Source organism: Equus caballus, chromosome 2, assembly GCF_041296265.1.
Source record: "Equus caballus isolate H_3958 breed thoroughbred chromosome 2, TB-T2T, whole genome shotgun sequence".
Taxonomy (NCBI): Eukaryota; Metazoa; Chordata; class Mammalia; order Perissodactyla; family Equidae; genus Equus; species Equus caballus.
Window position 1 is genome coordinate 114,590,914 of NC_091685.1, and position 22,065 is coordinate 114,612,978.

Sequence of the window (22,065 nt, forward strand, 5' to 3'; positions counted from 1 at the left end):
TTATTTTTTAGATGCATTTGGATAGCCAACAATTTTTGAATGACCTCAGAAATGATATTGAAAAGAAAATAGGATTTGATGCTATTATGAGGGTTCGTACCAGCACAGGTAATTTTCACTTAGACTATTTTTCAAGTCTCTGTTGTATAATTGTTTCTTCTTCAGACTGACAACAGGCCACCAAGAAAATAACAGTAAAATAATGAGAAGCAAAATTTCTTTTTCCCCATCCTTAGGTTTCAGAGCCACTGATTTCTTTGGTGGGATTTTTATGAACAACACCACTGATATAGAAATGGCAGCCATTGACTGTGACAAGGCAGTGACCGTGGAGTTCAAGCATGATGACAAACTTGGTGAAGACAGCGGAGCCTTAATCCAGGTGATTTAAAGTATATTCTCATCTTTTTGCTTATTAGTTTGTTACTGACAGAGATTCAGTGGGGAGACTAAAATACCATCAACTGTGTTAGTCTCCCCATAAAGAAATTCCACTCTATTTCTCCAAAAGCAAAAGTCATTAGAGTACTCTGTTGTGTATTCTCCATACTCTGATTCATATATGCTGTCTCTATGAAGTAGCAATCATACATCATTGCATGAGAGGCCTGCAGACTCGTGGTCAGTATCGCAGGCATCAGCTCGCTGACCTCCACTCGTGTTCAGTTCTTTCTGGCTCAGCGCCCATTCACTCATTTGTTGCTCTCCTGCCACATGTCAGACACCATGGTGAGCACATGTTATCATGTTATAAGCAAGTATAAATAGGATTTGGCTTTGTAGTAAATAAAATTAACTAGAAGCCATGGAAACTGTGAGTTAAAACAAGAAAATTATATCTAATGGTCATAGTTTTCAGACATGAGCGTCATCCTTAAAGAATGGAGAGAGGCTGGCGTTACGCTAAGGAAGAACTCTAACCAATGTTTATTTTAAAGTCTCAGATATTTGGAGAAATAGTTACATGTTTGCAATCTTGAAATGTGTATGTTATCAGCATAAAACCTAAGTGCATCCTCAGAGCTAGTTGTATGTTTTTAAGGGAAGTGAGCCTTGAGTAGGGCCATGAGAACATGAAGGTATTATTTCTGGACCTGAGTCCTTGGTAATGAAATCTGAGATAGGCGAAATGCAGACTAGTTGTGGAAATGCAAACAGATATTTACTTGTGAATAGCTGTATTAAAATTTGTTTAAACCAGTGAAATCCTACATAGAAACCCAGTGTATGAATTGGTCCTTATTCCTCCATCATTTGTTGCTGTTTGACTTTTAGCAATAATAGAAAAAATCCTCTGGAAAAATTTAGAGGGCTTTCTGCTGTACACAGTGTTCTGTAAATGGAAATAAGATCAGACTTGCTTGGGGGGTTATGTTGACCTGAAAAACACGTGTCCTCGATGTTGCCTCTGCAGTGTGCTGTGCTTTACACGACCGTTGGGGGTCAGAGAAGACTTCGGATTCACAATCTCAGCTTGAACTGCAGCTCCCAGCTAGCTGATCTCTATAAGAGCTGTGAGACAGACGCCCTGGTCAACTTCTTCGCCAAGTCAGGTAACCTTTGCTAATCCTGTGGTGCAGTATACCCTGCCTAGTAATTCAGTCAAGACTTATTGGTTAATTGAGTTAGTAGCTGACAGGCACTGTGGCGGTGCAGCCTTTTGGTGGGTAAATTCAGAATTTAGAAGCAAAGGGTCAAGGAGAATAGTCAGCATCTCTAACTCTAATAATGAGATAACTGAGTTCAGGCTCAGCTATAAACTTTTATTTAAAGTTTCCTTCCCTAGGGGTCTGAGTTGAAATTTAGAAAGGTGATACTTAGATCTTAGTATGGGACATGAGCGTGCCCTCTGGCACATGGGGATAATGGAAAAAAGACCGTCCCTAACATTATCCATACTGTGATAATTATGAAATGGGAGGGGCCCAAGGTGGAATTTTCTTTGGCTCCTTCTCCCCCATGAAAGGTTTCTACACTTAAGTTTTCTACACTTCTCCTTCTACACTAAGGTTTAGAAGCAGCAGCAATCCAGCCTGTTGGAATTCAAGACATCAGAAAATGGCAAACTGATCTGTCTTTTCTCTGTGTGTAGAGTTCTGTCTCTAATATTCCAAGGAAAAATCTGGACCAGTTACCTACCTTTTGTTATAGGTAGGCCATTGTTCTTCATTGGCCAGATCATCATACTTAGTCAAGCAGAGATCATTAGCAAATGATATTAACATTTTAAATCCTGTCATCCCTTGCTGGGTAGTCTGAAGATAATAGCAATTTGGGTTTTTTTATTATTCTTATTATTTGAAGGGATCAATTTCTAAGCTTAAAACTTTGATGCCCTTTTCATTGTTTTGTGCAAATAGCTTTTAAAGCAGTTCTGCACCAGCCCTTGAAGGTCATCCGGGAAATTCTAGTTAATCAGACTGCCCATATGTTGGCATGTTACCGAAAGAATTGTGCAAGTCCATCTGCAGCGAGTCAGGTAAGCTACCTGTTGTACGAAGATGCTAAAGTGTTCCAAATGACCACTTGTTCCTTCAGCATTTAACTGTTGAAGGCTTATAATATTCTACGGATTTAGATGCCATATAGTAAACCATTCTACCAAAAAGAATGAGAAAGCCAGCTTTGGGGACTGTGGTATTTTTATAGCCAACAATAAAAACCTTAGTGGCTTTACAAGATGCATGAACCAAAAAATGTGTATGCATATTGAGTTGACATTCACTACATTATGTATAAACAGAAGAATGTTATATGTAAGAAATGTCACGATACAAATGAGATTCTTTTTTTGCCTATGAAGATGGATATATGAAGATGGATATTTGGTTGTGAAATTTGTGTTCCTAAATACTTTTTAGACATATTAATAATCAAAGTTAACATGAACTGATGGCAGTAATGACTTCTTTATATTTTATAAGCATAAATATAATTTATAAAATTGGAATTCTTTATATTTAAAAGTTATTCATAGGTATGAAGAGTTTTGAAAGAATTGTCTCTGGCCATCATCTACTAATATGAATTTGAGAATGTCCTTTAAATAAATCTCATTTAGACTCTCTCCTGTAAAAGAAAAAGGAGAACCTCATGTCCACATTTATATTTGCATCTGTTCTCTTGTTCACACTCTTCCCTCTGTCAGTCAAAGCTAGCTGCCATTTCTCATAGCTGAGTATTGAATTTCTGAGTATAGAATTTGGATTATAAGAGAAGAGATACGAAGAGATGGGAAAACTCTCTAGTTCATTCACTGTCAAAAGTGCATGCTGAGGGGACATCTGAAACCCTACCCAAAGTAAGCCCCCAGCAACAAAGACAGTACGGATAAATTTGGGGGCCAAATTCATAATTTGGGTAAAGAACAAAAATAAAACAAACACAGTTATTAGCTCGGACTTTTCACAAAAATCTCTTTCTGTGCTGTCCAGAGTGATTCAATCAGCTGCCCATGCTCTCATCCCCTGTGTTGATAATCACATAAGCAGCTCTTGAATCTATATGAGTGTCAGTCCTCTTTCATATTCAGAAGATTGGCCGCTTTGGTAAACTCTGATATCAGTACCGTGTCACAGTGTGCTTGTTTAATTTAGACAAAGCCCACCAGGTGCACCTGGATAGAGTCCAATGATGAGCACTTTACACCCCAGTTTTACTGTTTGTTTTAGAGGCCTGGAACATTCTTCTGTGTCTGGAGTATCTCACTCTTCAGAAGGATTAGTTGACAGAGAACAGGTACAGTTAGCATCTTCTCAGGAAGTTTGCCAACGGTGAAACGATCAGATTCAGAGACCTCAAGTTAAAAACAAATCTGTTCCCTATTTAAGGAAAGAAAGAAAACCTGTCAGTTCCTTCTGGTTTAAAAGTTAAAAGCTTTGTCTCTACTACTAGATCATCTGTTTATTACTGTTTAATTATTTTTGGAGTAAAAACATTATAATGACCAGTTTTCTTTTAAAAAGTTGATGGAGATTATTCCTGTTCTTATGAGATTTTTCTTTCCCCATTAGCACATTTCAAGTGTACCTTTTGACCAATGATATGCTTTAAGATGTGATATAACTTAGATATCTTACAGTTATCCAGCATGGAGTCTGGAAAATGTAGGGATTATAATATCTTAAAATATACCATTAAGTAAAAACCTAGAATGGCTGGACTTGGGCTTCTCTTCAGAGAATGTAACTTCAGACTTGGTGCCTCTTGTAGTTCGCTTGCGAGAAACAGCATTTGTGGAGAAATTCCTAAAGGAATTCCACTGTTTTTCTATAGAGACCAAAGTTTCCTTGATCCAAACAAGACTGTTAAGGAGCTGTATACTTGGGTTGTGTGATGCTGGACCTCAGTCGAACTGCTTTTACTGTATGCCAGGGCCAGGACTAGGTTGAGGCAGAGAGGTGCTTAGGGTGTAAAGGAGTGTAAGGAGTGTAACCCAGCGTGTGACCCCTCAGAGTGTAAGGAGGCACTAAACTCTGGGGGTCATATGCTGGGTTAAGACATATAACTACAAACAACATTAAAACAGTTTTTTAAGCTCACATAAGCAAAGTAGATTCTTTTTATTAAATCTAATAGCTCACTGTTCTGAATTTAAATGTACTACGTTATTTGGAAGTATAGCGATTTCAGAAATGCAAGTCAAATGACTTACCTGCAAAGTAATAGGTTTAGTATGCGTGCTTCTATGTGGGAATGGAAAACGTTCTTCATTCATAATGTGTGAGAGGCCTAACTACTTAACTAGCTTAGAAGTAGCATCCAGGCTGTTTGGCTCTGGAGGATGACCATGATCTGGCTCCTCCATCTTTGGATCATGATTTTCCTTGGTTGAAAAAGTAATCCAGTATCAAAGGTTATCAAATAAAAATATTTTATGCTAGAGAAAAAATTATAAGAGAGTGTTCTACTCATAGGAGGAAACGTGTATTTAACTGTCTTTGGTTCTTTGAAAGGAGATTAGAAGTTGATAAGGGAAATAAACTACAAAGTAGAATTCTGAAATATGTTTGCCTGAACCAGTTAGAAAGGTCTGCCTTACACATGACTCAACGTAGTAGGTCATGAGAAGAGACGTAGGACGTAAAGGGATTTGAGTTGAAGAGTAAATGTTAAAAGAGCCCCGAGGGAAATTTTCTTTTCAGTGTGGATTCTGATAAATGTACAGCCATGTAGCCTATAATGACGTTTTGGTCAACAACGGACTGCATATAGGAAGGTGGTCCCATAAGATTGGCACCGTCTAGCCTAGGCATGTAGGAGGCTGTACCATCTAGGTTTGTGTAAGGACACTATGATGTTCACACAGTGACGACATTGCCTAACAACACATTTGTCAGAACGTATCCCTGTCATTAAACGACACATGGCTATATATTCTTTTTCATCATTAAGATAGAAAGCTAAAAAGAAATCACGAATTTATAGACCAGATATTTCTGTTTACAAATTATCATTATCTCCTCTGTATTCTGGATTATGTATTCTGGATTATGGATCTACATATTATGGATATTTCCCTGTCCATTGACCTACTGATAAATGGAAGGAAGTGATACTCAGATTGGTCAATCTTGTTTTTTAGCCATTTTTATAAAATTGAGTTGGGAGAAGGTTAACACAGGCAAATTATTTGTAATTTATTACTCATCAGGTTGTGTTTCTAGAATTGCTGCATTGTGTTTATTTGCAGCATCACATTACAAAGTATGTCCTTTGAGGTAGCTAGAATGAGGTCATGTGAGCCAAAGTGAGGATGGAGAGGAGGGTACAGGTGGATTATTAAGGTAGAATTGAAAGAATTCATTTACTAATGGAGAGTAAAGAAAATGAACTTCAGTTTCATCTGCTGGTTCCAGTATCTAAAATAGGAAACATAAGAGGAAAAACATATATGTGGAATTGTAGGAGTTTTATTTTGCCTTATTCAGTAGTGATACATCTAAATTCATGAAGCATTTCCTGTTTTCATTTGTATCTGTAGTACCACAATCTCCGTATCATGTTTTACCTGTTTGTATGTCTATCATCCCTAACAGACTTCAGGTACCTTGTGACGTGGACTATGCCTCATTCCTCTGTAGTTGTGCATCGCTTAACAATGGGGCTACATTCTGAGAAATGTGTTGGTAGGCGATTCATCATTGTACGAATATCATAGCGTGTGCTTACACAAACCTAGATGGTGTAGCCTACTACACACCTAGGCTGTATGCTACTGATCTTATGGGACCACTGTCCTATATGCAGCCCGTCCTTCCCTGAAATGTCATTGTGCGGCCCAGGACTGTACGTCCTCGACACTTTGCACAGAACCTGTGACATAGTGGCGTTTAATAAGTATTTGATGAGTTCATGACTAACTGTGTGAGTTTAAGATGCATAAAGAGAATAAAGGAAGAGATAGCTCATGGGAAGTTGGAAATGCTTGAACTCAAGAGGTAGAATTCAGTAATACAGATTAGGAAATCACTTAGTTCATTTTATGTAATAAACATGTATATGATACTCTGTGCTAGGCACTATTTTAAGTGCTTCAAAATTAATAATCATTTAACCGTCATAACAGCCCCATGATCGTGAAGTCGGTGCGCTATTATTCCAAGGAAAAGAGAATAGGTAATTTGCTCAGGGTCACACCCCTAGTAAGAGGCAGAGCTGGGATTGCACCCTAGGTGGGGGTTGCTGATCACCACTGCATCAAGCTCCTGCAGCGCTAGATGAATAAAACCAACCATCGTTCTTGGGATACCTACTCTGTGCCAGTTTCTGTGCTTTGCATGGATTGCCATTTAAACCTCACAAGGACCTCAAAATCAAGTGATGTTTCCATCTCACAGATAAAGCTCGGCAGGTCTTTCTTAGTAAAGCCCAAGCACCTGAAACAAATATCTTTCTTTTTACAGCTTATTCTACCAGATTCCATGAAAGTATTGCCCGTGTACATGAATTGTTTGTTAAAAAACTGTGTGCTGCTCAGCAGGCCAGAGATCTCAACAGATGAGCGGGCATACCAGAGACAGCTGGTCATGACCATGGGTGTGGCCGACTCTCAGCTTTTCTTCTACCCACAGCTTCTGCCAATAGTAAGCACATGGTGGTGGTGCGTTTCCCGGAGGAGTCTGCGAGGCAATCATATTTTGTCCTTTGCCATATGTTATATCTGAAACATTTTGTTCTTAAGAAGAAATTTAGTCACGAACGCCTTCAGAATGTGTAGTGTGGGACTGAGGACAGGCGCTCTGAGTACGTTGCCTATCTGTGTCACCACGTGCAGAGTGTGGGGGGCGGAGGCGGGAGCAGGATTTGAGGAGTTCCTACTTCATTGTTCAGATGAATGCTTTTCTTCCCTCGTTCCCAAATTGGTACTCTTCAACTGAGGCGGCATATTGACAGGTCAGTAGACAAGTTGGAGCAAGCCAAGCTTCGATTGTTGAAGAAATCTACCTCATAGCATTAAAGGAGCTGATGTGTGTGCAAATGGGATCCCATGTGCATGCATGTATTTATGTGTCTTTATACGATGTACGAATGTCTGAGAGTCACCACATTTAATCAGAATGGCTACGATTAGCCTTGACCAAATGCAGTCAGGGGTTAACCAGCAGTGTATGTTTGAGGATGCCTCCACTGCACAAGGGACCTGCTGCCCTGGCCCTCAGAGAATTTACTTGGCATGTATTCTGCTCGTTCGAAACCAGTCCTTCATGTCTTGCATTCCCCTGTACTGTGTGATTAGGTTTTTTTCCCTTGAGACCTAACAAGTTAGAATTGAGGGATAAGAACAGGGAAAACTAATGGCTTATTTCTAATTCCTGTATTCAAATTCATACTCAGGCTCTCAGTAAGAGTGCAATCAGTATTAGAAAGAGTTAAATTAGGTTAGAAATAAAAAAGCTATTGATTCTTTCAATCACTATGAATGTTAGGTGTAAGTTATTACAAATGACTGATTTCAGGTCAAATTGGATTATTAAATCTATACACCAGAGAAACCAGAACTCTAAGGGTCAAGAACATCACTACTGCACTCAAATTCCTTTGCCAGGGTCACCGCTGACCAGCATATTGCTCAATCCAGTGGGCAGTTCTCGGTCCTTCCCTGTTCTGATCTGGCGACAGCCTCTTACACAGCTGACTTCTCCCTCTAGAAACACCTTCTTCATTTGGCTTCTCCTGCTTTCTCTCCTGCTTCCCTGGCTTCTTCTGCTGCCTTTGCTAGTTTACCCTGTTTTCCCTGTCGGAGTACCCCGGGGCTCAGTCCCTGGGAAGCCCCTCTTATCCCTCTGCACTCAGTCCCTTGGGGGTCTTATCTGTCCTCATGGCTCTCAGGGACGCTGATACACTGCTGATTCCCAAGTTCATACCTCCAGCCGTACCTCTGCCTGAACTCTAGATGTGTCTGTCCCTGTAGCCTCCTGAGCATCTCCCCATGGGTGTGTAAGGGGCATCTTAAACCAAGCCCTGCTTCTCCGGCAGGCTTTTCCCCCTCCATTTATCACTACTCCTTCCTTCCAATTCTTTAGACCGAAAATCTTGCAGTTACCCTTGACTGCTTTCTTCCTCTCATCCGCCACATCTCATCCATCAGCAAACATGTCAGCTCTCTTTTCCAAGAATATCCAGAGTCCAACCACTTTTCACCCGCTCATCTGTCATCACCCAGATTCAAGCATAATCGTCCCTCCTGCGGACGATTGCAACAGCCTCCAGCCAGTCTCCTTGCTTGCTCCTTTGCCTCTCCAGTCTGTTTTTGGCACAGCAGTTAGAGTGATCTTGTTAAAATAATTGTCAGCTCATGTCCCTCCTCTACTCAGAACACTCCAGGATTTCCATTTCAGTCAAAGTCAGAGTTCCTCCCGCCCTGGCCCCGTGCTATCTGCACTCTCCTCCCCTCCTTTCTGTCTGACGTCATCTTTCATTACTCTCCCCTTGCTCACTCCACTCCAGTCACACCGGCCTCCCTGCTGACCCTTGAACATCCCAGACAGGCTCTTACCTCAGGACCTTTGCACCAACTGGTCCCTCCATCTGGAATGCTCCTCCCTAGATAACCCCATGGTTCCTTCTCATCTTTCCAGGTCTTTACTCAAAAGTTAACTTCTCAACAAGCCTTCCTGGGCATCACTATTTAAAACTGTACCACCACCACCACTGACATGCCCCACCCCACTTTCCTGCTTCTTTTCTTCATAGCACTTAACAACATCCAAAATTCTGTCTATTTTACTTATTCATTGTCTCTTCTTCCCTCCAAAAAAACTGAACAAGGCAGGGATGATTGACTAGAACAATGCCTAGCACACAGCAGGCACTCATTAAATGTACGCTAGAAGGAAGGAAAGGCGGGAGGGAGGGAAGAGGAAGGAAAAGAAGAGAGAGGAAGGAAGGAGGGCAGGAAGGATGGAATTTCTGACCCTCGTGCCTTTGCCTGCACAGCACACGTTAGACGTCAAGAGTACGGCGTTGCCTACTGCGATTCGCTGCTCTGAGTCCCGGCTCTCAGAAGAAGGAGTATTCCTGTTGGCCAACGGTCTGAACATGTTCTTATGGTTGGGAGTCAGCAGCCCACCAGAACTGATCCAAGGAATATTTAATGTGCCATCTTTTGCACATGTCAACACAGATATGGTAAGTATTTTTTTCGTTGTTTTTGTGGTAATATACAAACAAAAAATTCTTATGCTTTTTGCTCATGTATTACAAAGAAGAAAAAACAATAAGGCATATAGTCCTGTGTAAGAATGAGAGAATCTCATGTTTTAGTGAGTAACAATGAGCTGGTATAAAGTTATTTGTATAAAGTATTATCAAACAACCAAAATATGCGGCTTTAATACAGGGGCCGGCCCAGTGGCGTACTGGTTAAGTTCACACACTCTTCTTCGGTGGCCCAGGGTTCACAGGTTCACATCCTGGGAGTGGACCTAGCACCTCTCATCAAGTCACGCTATGGTGGCATCCCACATAAAGTAGAGGGAGATTGGCACAGATGTTAGCTCAGCGACAGTCTTTCTCACAAAAAAATAAATATATATATATGACTTTAATAGAGAATGCCAGCACTTCTGGATCATTGACTGTGTGTCAGTCACCGTGCTCTAAATACTTTAAATATCCCATTTCATTTCACCCTCCTGACGAATCAGTGAGAAGGGTATTGTTATCAAGATCTCACAGAGGAACCACTTGAGGCTTGGAGGCAAGTTCTTCCAGGCCGTAAGAGGCAGGAGTGGGAACTGAACTCAGTTCTTATGCTCCGGGCTCATCCCTCAGTTCTTATGCTCCGGGCTCATCCCTGCTGCTGAGGCGCAGAGTCAAAGGCATACAGAACTCTTCCATCCATGTACAGCTACAGACTAGGTCAGATCACTGACTTACAAAATAATCACCCCACAGAAACAGATTATATACCCCCCTCTTGCAATCATTACCAAAGCATTGTGGGTTTGATGTGGAATGAATAGAAATGACTTTATTTTTAAAGTATAGTAGGAAAAACCAGCAATTAGAATTTGTTCCGGAGTCAACACTTACTGCAGACCTTATTTGCAGACGATGGTGGCAGGAACCCCATTGATCTGATGGTTATTGTCTTATGCTGCTGGATGGCGGATTCCTTATGAATTCACTTGTAGAACTCAGCAGATAGTTTGTTCCCTGAGGCCTCACTTATGTTATGGCAAGATGGCTTCAGGCTAGTTAATTCCCCAGTTTCTGGTGTGAGGGTAGATACATAGCTTCTTGGAGGAAGGGGCAGGATTAAAATTCCAGGCCAGATGGGCAGGCGGTAAGTTTAGAGAGCTGCACATTCATATGAATGTCAACAGTATGTATAGATATTTTGTTTTTTGTTTTTGAAGACTGGCACCTGAGCTAACAACTGTTGCCAATCTTTTTTTTTTCTTTCTGCTTTTTCTCTCCAGATCCCCCCAATATATAGTTGTATATTTTAGTTGTGGGTCCTTCTAGTTGTGGCATGTGGGACGCCACCTCAACATGGCCTGATGAGCAGTGCCATGTGCATGCCCAGGATCCGAACCAGTGAAACCCTGGACCGCCGCAGCAGCAGAGCAAGTGAACTTAACCACTCGGCCACGGGGCCAGCCCCAACAGTACATGTTTAAAGGAATGAAAGGTGTCCATATCCTATTAGGAGACTAGTTTTAAGATGAGGATGAAGATTTAGAAATAGTAAGATGTCTGCATGTGGCTGAAATTAAGGGATGATTAGAAATGCAATTTTTAAAAAATTAAAATTCAATAGGCAAAGAGCTATGAGCCTGAAGAATGTTTATATAAAATTTAAGGAAACCTCCTGTTATTTCACAATGTATTGTTGAAGTAAACGTTCAGTGCATATTTGCTGAAGTGAATATATGTATAAAGCCCCAGTCTCTCCACCACACCGCAGCTGATCCGCAGGTGTGTGCTTCTGTCAGCATACCTCTTCTCAGCCTTCTTGAAAAGATACAACAGAAGGAAAACCAAATGTTGCTTTCTTTTTAGAGGCAGTTGGCACTTCGAGACATGTGCATGAAGTATACTTATGTTATTTGTTGAATAAAAAATTCTACTTTCATGTCAAAGAATACACACAGGGAATGGAATGTGAACACAAATGATGAATTTCCTGCTCTTTTTTTAACAACTCCTGTGAAAAATACTGGTCATGATCTTTTCCTGAGACTTGTGACTGGTAAAATGCTCTAACTCACCTTTTCAATGGCTAACTCACAGAGGATGTGTTAACTCTTGGTGTCTTCTTGCTGAGAAGGAAGCGTTAGCATTTTACTGTCTTAATGGAAGAAATCGAAGCCCAGAGCCTTCACGTCCCCCAGAGGCCACGTGCACCTGGAGAGTTTTGTAGACCATTAACCAGATTTCAGGGAAATCTGAGAGACTATATTCCCCTGGAGAAATCAGCATTTGGTGGGTGGTTTCAACATAGGGCCAGTGGTATTTGGATGGCATTTTCCAAATGTGATAATGCCTCAGGGTCCTGCAGCTATCTACTGAAGGAATAAAGTACATCCTTTTCTCTCCCAACAGAGCCTTCAAATATCCACCCTGCAAAGGGATTAAACGTCTTGGTGAATGGTCCAAAGACATCCTTTGCATAAGACATATAGAGGTTGTGTCATTTCAGTGACATACATGTGTCAAATTCCAGAGAAGGAGTCTTACTTTCAAAAGACAGATCACTGGTAGAAATGTATTCCAATACGAATGAATAATTTTTAGTGCATTTTCCCACCTTTTTGGTTTTTAGGTAAATGAACTAAGCCAATAGTCAAGTATATGGCTTAAAAGGATGTTTTTTTAACTTTAACATTCTAATAATCTCATTGCTTCTTCTATCTAAATGTTATAAATTGTATTGAAACTTAAATTTTGATTTTCTTAAATGTAGACGTTACTGCCTGAGGTGGGAAGCCCGTACTCTCAAACGCTCAGAATGATAATGAGTATTATCCAACAAAAGAGGCCATATTCAATGAAGGTAAAAAGGAGATTTTATTTCTTTCTTTCTTCAAGTGTTTTTTTAAAAAAATTCGTTACAGATTTTAAAATACAAGTCCTGTATTTTTATAACATGATCTTTGACAGAAAGCTCACATTAACCTCTATCTAGTTACTTAGCAATCACAAACATGAAAAGATAAACAGCTATCACCACAGATTAACCATGGGTTATCTTAGTAAGTGTTAATTTAGTAATCAGGAAGAGCCTCTTTATGGTTTAGTAGTAATAGATATCATTAACAGGCTTGGAAATGACTTACCCTTCAGTGCTTAAAATTAATTTAGAAGTATCAGAACATTTGTTAATCTTGATTTTTACAGCTTTTGATTTATTATCTCTGAAAAGTTTTGTTATCCTAGTCTTTCTAAGCCTTCTAAGCCTTTTCCAAGTTGGAGTAATAGAATTTAAAATGTCTGTGACTCAGGAAAATCGTGCCTTGTTGCTCAGTCCCAGCTACTCGCCTGTCTTCCTTCCCAAGCTCACTGTTAGAGTTCCGTGGAATTTGGGATGTACAGATGATGATGGTCTCTTACTGTGCTACTTCCCACAGAGGGATAGGACCGTGACCTGGACACAGGCCTTGACAAGGGCCAAGATATTATGGGGCCAATTTTCCCCTGAACCGTAAATGTGGTACCAGTCTATCAACATTCTTAACCGTGAAAGATACTCAGGCATGCAAGTATCCACTTTAGGTAGAGCTTAGGTGAACTGAACTAATGAAGAGCTTTACAATCTGTAGGACGTCTGGGTGAACATAGAACCTTTCCAGAATTGCTTTCACACCACACAGCACCTACTTGGGTTCAGTTTTAGGGCAGGACCTAGAGATGGCTGAGAACTAAACACGTTCTTCACGTGACACTCTCTGAACACCTGGGAGATACGTAATCAAATCTTAGGGTCTCATGAAACACAAATTGAGGACCACTGGTATTCAGAATGAATAGCAATGATAATCCATCTCTATACCAGTGGCAGCAACTGCGTCTCCACAACTGGCCCCATTTGCAGAGAGGAGGCCAGACTAAACCTGGAGGCCATCCCTGTGCTCAGTTCTCCCTCCACCTTCTCCTCTGCTTTTTCCCACCTGCTCCAGTAACTGCCTATCAAGGTCATGTTAGCTCTGGTTATTAAAACATCTGGCGTAAGCTCCGAATATGGCATGTGAATAAAATATAAGCAGTTGCATGGCAAAAAAATTTCAGCTTAAATACTTAAAGAATCAGATTTTCTTATGTGCCACTTGCAAATTTATCTGTTGTTTGTAAGATCTCTTTGACATTTTCAGGGTACCATCTCCATAAAGAATTTGAAAATCTAAAATCTACACATTTCTCCCAAGGCTGAAAATTCATTCCCTATGCTATTTCTCACCTTAGATCATGGCCAAACACACTTCATCAGAGGAGGTTTTACAGTGAGCACCACATGAAAGCCAAAAAATAGCCCAAGTGAACGGCAGCACTAGAAAGCCCACAGATGAGCAATATGAACTTCCTCCCATTAATTTCCACGGAGGAACTACATTCTAAAGGAATTGGAGCCTCAAATCCTTCCATCCACAATATCTCATTCTGTCCCATCTCAGCCTGAGTTGTATCGTGGAGGGCAGACCCACACTGCTGTTGCCCACAATGGACAATGGCAGAGTCCTAGTGGCATGTGGGAGAAGGTGGATATAACCCAAGTAAAAAGAAAATAGCCTTGGCTTCAGGCTCACCGGCATGCGAGCCTCAAACTCCTTTGGAGAAGTTTCCATTAAGGAGTTATTGTGCTTCCCCACGTCAGAGAGGAATGTGCTGATCCACACAGCTGTCCTCGTGTCACCTCTCAGTGCCTAGCATCCGAAAGCCAAGACATCACACATGTCCGAGTCCACGTGGAATTAGCTGAGTTGCAGTGGTAGCAGCAGTGGTGGTTGTTAATGTTGTTATATTATTTTTATTAGGTCAGAGGTAGTTTAAAGCTTATCAGCCTAGGGCCTAGGCCAAAATAAAGGACAAAAAGCAAGCTGTGTTGACAAAATTATTCCATTTGATAACTAAAAAGCATATAAAGCAAAAGTAGGGAGGGCTGGGCCCTCGCAGCCAAAATGTACCATAGCTTCCCCTCTGCTGCAGCTGGCGACGCTAGTGATGGCAGGCCCTGCGGTAGCTTCAGGACGGGGGAGCGAGTGGGGGACGCGCTGGCTTCTCTTAGTTATACAGGAGGCAGGTGCAGAGACGCTGTTGTGCATGTGGGGCTCCATTAACCGCACTCATGGCTGAGGAGCTCTGAAATTCTACCGTGCTGATCATCTGCTGTGACTTCCTGACAAGGAGTGAGGAACGGGGCCGCCAGAGGGCTCAGAGAGTTCAAGACAGAACGGCCCCCTCCCAGGCCTCTTCCCCGGGCGTGTCTTCCCTAGTGCGGCACTGGCCAGGAAGGCAAGCGCCTGTGTAATTCTACACTCTCTAGTAGCCACATTTAGAACAAAAAACTCATTTTAATAATATATTTTATTAACCCAGTTTATCCAAAATATTAAGATTTCCCCATGTCATCAGTATAACCAATGACTGAGTTTTACGTTTTCTTTTTCACACTAAGTCTTAGAAACCCATCATGTCTTTTACGTTTATGGCACAGCCCAATTCGGACTAGCCTCGACTCAAGTGTTCAGTAGCCACCTGGGGCTGGGGGCTGTAGCATCAACAGCACAGCCCTAGAGCAGCTCGATGTGCAAGGAACAGAGTTCCCTTGGCCGTCCACCTCTGCGCTGCCTCTCAAACCACCCCCTCTTCCACCCACACTACGCTAACCTGGCCTCTGATCATCGCCCACCGACCCGCTTCCAACTGCTTCCTACCTGGTTTCCTCCTTCACCAGTACATTCTGTCTGCTGCTCCCAATTCTTCTGGGGCACCTTCACTGGGTCACGTTTCCTACAAAAGCCCAAACTCATTATTACTGTCATTTGTCCCTAACCTCCCACTGACTTTTAGAAGCCTGTGCTAATTTACATGCCAACCGTGACTGTCTTTGGCACATGGCGCGTGGTTCCCAGGTATGGAATGTTCTCTACCCTCACCCCCATTCTTAAGGAACTCCTACCCTGTCCTCTAAGGCTCAGTGCTAGTCACCACCCTTGGGATGCCTTTCCCATAGCCCTCTGCCTACGTTTCATTGTTGCCATTTATCATTATACATCTTGGTTTTTGTAGGTTTGGGGTCAGTGCCTCCCTCCACTCTGGGTAATAGGCACTTTCCCGTCATCCTCCAAGGCCTCACATTCAGTGGACATTCTGTAATTTTGGTGAAACTGAAGCATACAAAATTGAGTCACCGTCAGAGAATGTTTATAACCCGCTACCTTGTTCTTTTTTCCCTAGCTCACGATAGTAAAGCAGCGTGAACAGCCAGAAATGGTTTTCCGACAGTTCCTGGTAGAAGACAAAGGACTTTACGGAGGATCCTCTTATGTGGATTTCCTTTGCTGTGTCCACAAGGAGATCTGCCAGCTGCTCAATTAACTGCACCTTCTCTCTTGCTGCTGTTGCATTTCTAAGGAGATGCTCTCCTCCTTGGTGCCTCATTCTCCAGGTGGTAACAGGCTAGCTTTGATTTCCTGCTCATTTTCAGAATAGCTCTCCGAGACGGCCTTTAGAACTCAGCTTTGGTGCTCAGGTATAAAGCCAGTGAAGGTACTGTTGTACCGTAAAGGGAACAGTCTATTTCTGATTGCACAATTTTTAACTGTTAAAACTGATGCAGTTGGCATTTCATGAAAGGCAGAGTTTACAGAACTGTAAACATTCTCAATTTTCTTTCTTTGTGCTAGACATATAAATTATTTTTCGAAATGTATAGATTTGGGGTAAAAAGTTGTCCTGGTTCCTCTCCCATTTGCAGTGAGGGAAAAAGCTTAATTTTTACATTATACTTAATTTTTTTAAACCATGTAACCCCATTGAACACATTTTTCAACTTAAGGTTTGCATAGTGGACTTTTAATAAGCTTGGAATCTATTTGGTAGGACAATTTGTGTTCTATGTTTTTTGCATAATTATATGGTTGTGTATGTTAACACTATTGTCCAGTTGTTGTTTTGTCTATAAAACTGTCTTTATCAATATTCTTAATGGTTCTCTGTACAATTTTGAAAGTTTCTACCTGTATATAATGGATCTTAACCAGTATCAATAAATCACTTCATGTGCTCTTACTCAGCAGGTAGAATTCATTGTTTAGCTATTTTGAGATTTTAAAAAGAAATAGGGTAGTACTCAGTGTCCTGGAAAACAGTTGTTTGTATGGATCACTAAGAACAAATCAGGACAACTGAATTCTTTTGAGAGTTGAGGAGTATTAGGTAAATAAATAACCTAGGAAATATCGGAGACAGTGTATTTGAGAAAGGCATTTTAAAAATTCTCTAATATGTCCTTGTGGGCAAAATAAAAACTACATGAGACCATTATTGATGAATATACACACCTAGGAGGGTGGTTTGAGTGGTGTGACTCTGGCATCTGTCGTTATCTGCCCTGTTTAACTTTGATATGAAAGGTATGAATAAATAATAAGTGCTAAAGTACACTGAGTCCATGTAATGTCCCCAAGAATCGCACCATGTGTTTTGTGAACATTTCCACATTTCTTCCTCACAGCAACCCTAATCTTATTCTCAGCCCCATCCACAGATGAAGAAGCAGGCCTGAAGCGGTTATATACTTTGTCTATGATTGCACAGCTAGTAAGGTTTATTTACAAATTTGTAGATGCCATGAAATTGAGTAAAATAACAAATTTACTGACAGGATTATAATCTCCCCACAAATTAGCCAATTGGCAATAATGTGTCAGATCGACTTGGATGAGTTTAGCAAGAAATGTAGGATCCTGAACTTGTATCCAAAAACCAAATGCACATGCAGATACTTCCTGGAAACAACAGCTTTTGTTTTTGTTTTTGTTTTTGGTGAGGAAGATTGGCACTGAGCTAACATCTGCTGCCAATCTTCCTCTTTTTGCTTGAGGAAGATTGTCGCTTGATGAGCAGTATGTAGGTCTGCGCCCGGAACCTGAACCCATGAACCCTGGGCTGCAGAAGCGGAGCAGGTGAACTTAACCTCTATACCAACAGGCAGGCCCCCAGCAACGGGTTTTTCAAAAAGAACTTAGAGAGTTTGTCAGTATGACTCAGTAGTGGAATGAAAGCACACATGATCTCAAGCTACTTTATTACAAGGATAGCCTGTCAAATGAGTACAGCAATGGGCCTACTCTACCCTGAGGGCAGACCACACCTAGAGGAGTGTTCAGTTCTCAGCATCACACTGTGTGAAACAGAAGCCCAGAGCACATTCCTTAATTCACCTGAAGATAGTCTAAAGGTTGCTCTGTGTGTTCCCTGGATATAGAACCAGAACCAATAAATAGGAGTGATAAGGTGCTGCTCAGTTGAAAGAAGAACCTTCTAAGTAATGAGGTGCTTAAAGAATGTGCCATTCTAGGAGGTAGTATGTTCTCACTTAACAAATATGTACTGCTCACCTTCTGTGTGCCAGGCACTATGCCCTCTACTGGGGAGACAGACAATAGAGAGCATTAACAATCTGCCACCTCTACGATTACAGTAAAGTCTCAGAAATGCCATGACATGTATATATATATATAATTTATATATATATGATTTTATGTATCATATAGTATTTTTATATATATCCCTGCTATGCTAATATATGTAGCATTGTATACATAGCAGGGATATCTGACCTTGCCTGGCCAGGGGGCAGGGTAGTCAGTAAAGATGTCCCAGAAGTGGTTATACTGAAGCTGGGAGCTGAAAAAAATTAGTAGACATTAGCCAGATAAATGGGAGTATTGGTAAATATTCCAGGAGAAGGAAAAAAAAAGCACAAAGGCCTAGGGTGGGAGAGAGCATATATTTCCCTTTCAATAAACTTAAAGAACTCGAACTTTCAGTTACAGTTGGCTGGAACTTACTAGGGAGAGACAAAGTGGCAAAGGATGAAGCTGGAGGGATGGGTAGGGTGAGTCCCAGCCAAGGGGAGTCTGGACCCCGTCCTAAATGCAAAGTGAAGACACTCAAAGTGACTTCACTGAGAGTGACCAGGTCGCCCTTTAGGAAGATCACTGTGGGTTGTATGGGGCAGAACTTGAAGCAGAGAGACCGTCTGGAGGTTACAGGAGTAGTCCATTAGAGGACGTGGTGGCCTGAACTAAAATAATGGCACCTGACAGGGGAGATAGGGAGGAACTGGAGTTACTGAAGGAGACGAAAGTGTCTGAAAATGATTTCTGCTTTGGGCAGCTGGGTATACGGTGAAACCATTCCCTAAGAAAGAAAACACAGGAGATGAAGTGGATTGTGTGTGTGTCTCTCTCTCTGTGTAAAGGGTGGTAGTTACATTTTTACTTGTGAGGTAGCTTGCAAGCTATGCAAGTGAGGTAAACTATGGCACCTAACAATGTGAATCTGAGGCTCAGGAGAGACCTCTGGACTGGAAATTTGCAAACCATCTACATATGAAAAAAAAGAAGCCACACACATGGATGAAAAAACCTAGAGCAACTGGGTAGTGAGAGCACAGCAAATCCCTGAGACAGACAGTCAAATAGAAACCTGAGGAGACTGGGGAGGAAGGGCCAGAGAGGTAAGAAGGAAAGCCTGGCTGGAGGATGTCACAAAGCCAAGGTCAAAAGAGTTCATGGAGAGGGCGGGCAGCCAAGTTACAGGCTTCCCAAAGACAAGTGAAAATAAAGACTAAAATGTATGCTGGAATTAATAAACAGGTCAGGGGTGACTGGTGAGAGCCGTGTTACTGGCATCAAGGAGCTTGAGTGCTAGACTGGAACTGGCTGAGGAACGGGAGGCAGAACGGAGGCAACTCAAGGGGATGAGAGAGGGTCCCAGGTGGAAGGGAGGAGTTCCTTGTTTTCAGACAGGCAAAGATTTAACATCAAAATTGTTGTGGAAGGCCGGTATTATGTTAGAAATAAAAATAGTGGCAATACTGTTTCATTCTTCTACTCCAAAGAATGTTGAAGATTGAAGAAAGAGGGAAAAGATACTTAAAAAAGCAAGACTCTTGGAAGACAGAAGGGAATATACTACAGAGTGCAAATGGAGAGATTAGCTTTCAATGGGAGGTGTGACTGCATAGTACTTCCCCTCCCCCCCTCCCCCCACACCGTGAGAGGCAGGAGAGCACAATGACTAAGTGTGTGGGCTCTGGCACCAACAACATAACGGTATGGGTTTCTATACTAGCTCCACCACTAGCTGTGTGATACAGGGCAAGTTAGAAACCTTTCTGTGCCTCGGTTTCCTACTTGGTATTTCAAGGATTAAGTTAATAACTGTAAAGGGCTTAGAGTAGGCCCTGGCACAGTGCTATTATTTAAATGTTCATTGCCGTTATTATTTTATCAGATTTTTTAATTAAACTTGCTAAGGATCATGAAAACGAGGGCTAATCTGACTCCTAATTTTATTTGCTACTATGCCATGAGTATCTTAACTGATATCCCCCAAATCAAGCTATCTTTAAATGCTATAGAAATGTCTAATTAAAAGATGGTTTCAGAGATTAAAATAAATTCACCAATATGAGAAAACTGTAGCCTAAGCTGCTTTGAGTGTTAAAACCCAAACCTTCAGTAATATATAAACCAAAGGTAAGAATTTGTATTTTGAATGTTGAGGAGCCATTATGAAAAAAGGCGCGTTCACTCACTCAAGAAGGCACATCTTTTGTGGTACATATATACAATGGAATACTACTCAGCTGCAAAACAGAACAAAATCATTCCATTTGCGATAACATGGATGGACCTTGAGGGAATTATGTTAAGTGAAATAAGCCAGCTAGAGAAGGATAATCTGTGTATGACTCCTCTCATATGAGGAATTTAAAAATGTGGACTAGGAGAACAGATTAGTGGACACCAGGGGAAAGGTGGGGTGGGGGGTGGGCACAAAGGGTGAAGTGGTGCACCTACAACATGAATGACAAACATTAACGTACAACTGAAATTTCGCAAGATTGTAACCTATCATTAACTCAATAAAAAAAATAGAAATAGAAGAAGGCACATCTTTGAGGAAGTTACTAAATGGCACTAACTTCACTCCTAAACTCTAACCAATGACAGTAGACTGAGAATAGTTAGGAATGGTATGTTAATTTTGTTTTAATGTTCAACAGTCAGATGGAAACTTGTCTATTAATAAATCAATGAAGAATAAAGATCAAAATTTAGCTCATGTTTTTGACATGGAAAGATAATCTGAAACTGAACTTCAGCTCCCCTAGGAGGCATTATACACTACAGTGTCTGAAACCTTCCAGAAAGGTTAATTAGTAATCTTCCAGAGAAGGCATTGCTTTGGGGAGAACTGACAATGTATATTTTAATTGCTGAAAACACAAGATGTAATACTGACTAATCTGGATAAAAAGAAAAAAAATCTTAGTTGAAAGAGGCGATAGAAATCCCGTTGTCGTCATCTCTAATGGATGGTTCCTGGCCTCTGTTTGAGAAACAGTGAGAGCAGCTCCCTCCTTCCCAAGCAGCCATTTATGAACAGTTCTGTTCGTTGGAAAATTTTCTTTGGCAGGCTGTCTTCCTGAAATTTCTCCTTTTTGTGCAAGCTCTGTCTTTTGAGGCCACAGGTGAATTCTTCCTTCACTTGATGGCAGTGGTCAGAGAGTTCAAAGGCTATCCCATATCCCTAACATGTCCCTCGTCCAGGCCAAACTCTTGCAATCCCCAAAGTTTGTCCTCACAGATACGGTTTCCAGAGCCACTGTCATCCAAACTTAATGCCTGAAAATCCAGTTTTACATCACATAAAGAACAAAGTCACTTTGGGGAAGCAAAACGACTAGTGTCTAGTTGAGGAAACTCCCATGACAACAATGGGGACAGCAGATATCTCAAGAGTACGTGAGCTGTGCAAGGATTTTTAGGGTGTGCTTTTTATTTTGATAACATGTTTAAAAATTGTTACCAGTTATAAATACAAAACTCTTTTGCAGTAAGAATTTTCCATTAAGACTTTTTATAGAATAAGACTAGTTTCTCAAATCAGTATTTTTCAATTTTCAATTGGGTCCATGAAAAACTGTTTCTTTAAAAACATATTATTCATATTTGAAAAATAGTTTGAGGATATCTCATGGGGTTTAGATTCATGTTACCCAATCAAAGTTTTAGGGACCTAAAATGCTTATTTTGCAAACAGGCTCTTACATTTATGACTTAGGAGAAACCAGAGTTAGCATATAGATAGGAATTTGCAACAGTAAAGTCTAGTTTGCAAAACAAGTCATGTTTTAAAAATCCACCTAATTGCATCTGAGCCTCTAGTCCAGAGGACTGGCAGGGAAGCTTCGCTGTCTTTGGTGCACACTGATGACTGTGTCAAAGCCCCCATGGTCTCCTGACGTCCAGGCCCTTCCTGCCACCTCACTGTGCTTGGCAGAAATGAATGAGGATGGCCACTCTCCCAGGTGCACCCCTCAGC

The 22,065-nt window shown here is 41.2% G+C and overlaps 1 protein-coding gene across 4 annotated transcripts in view; it reads left to right on the plus strand.

The window, feature by feature from the left end:
• The window catches only part of SEC24D (SEC24 homolog D, COPII coat complex component), a 101,741-nt gene extending 84,635 nt beyond the window's left edge, over positions 1-17,106 (plus strand). For all 4 annotated transcript variants that reach the window (XM_070259702.1, XM_023636640.2, XM_001503251.6 and 1 more), the window contains 8 exons: positions 12-108; positions 237-382; positions 1,415-1,553; positions 2,361-2,479; positions 6,906-7,085; positions 9,439-9,630; positions 12,413-12,502; positions 15,901-17,106. In XM_070259702.1, coding sequence (XP_070115803.1) covers positions 12-108; positions 237-382; positions 1,415-1,553; positions 2,361-2,479; positions 6,906-7,085; positions 9,439-9,630; positions 12,413-12,502; positions 15,901-16,041 — 1,104 coding nt within the window. In that variant the 3' untranslated portion in view covers positions 16,042-17,106. The remainder of the gene's footprint in view (positions 1-11; positions 109-236; positions 383-1,414; positions 1,554-2,360; positions 2,480-6,905; positions 7,086-9,438; positions 9,631-12,412; positions 12,503-15,900) is intronic.
• Positions 17,107-22,065: the final 4,959 nt, after the last annotated feature.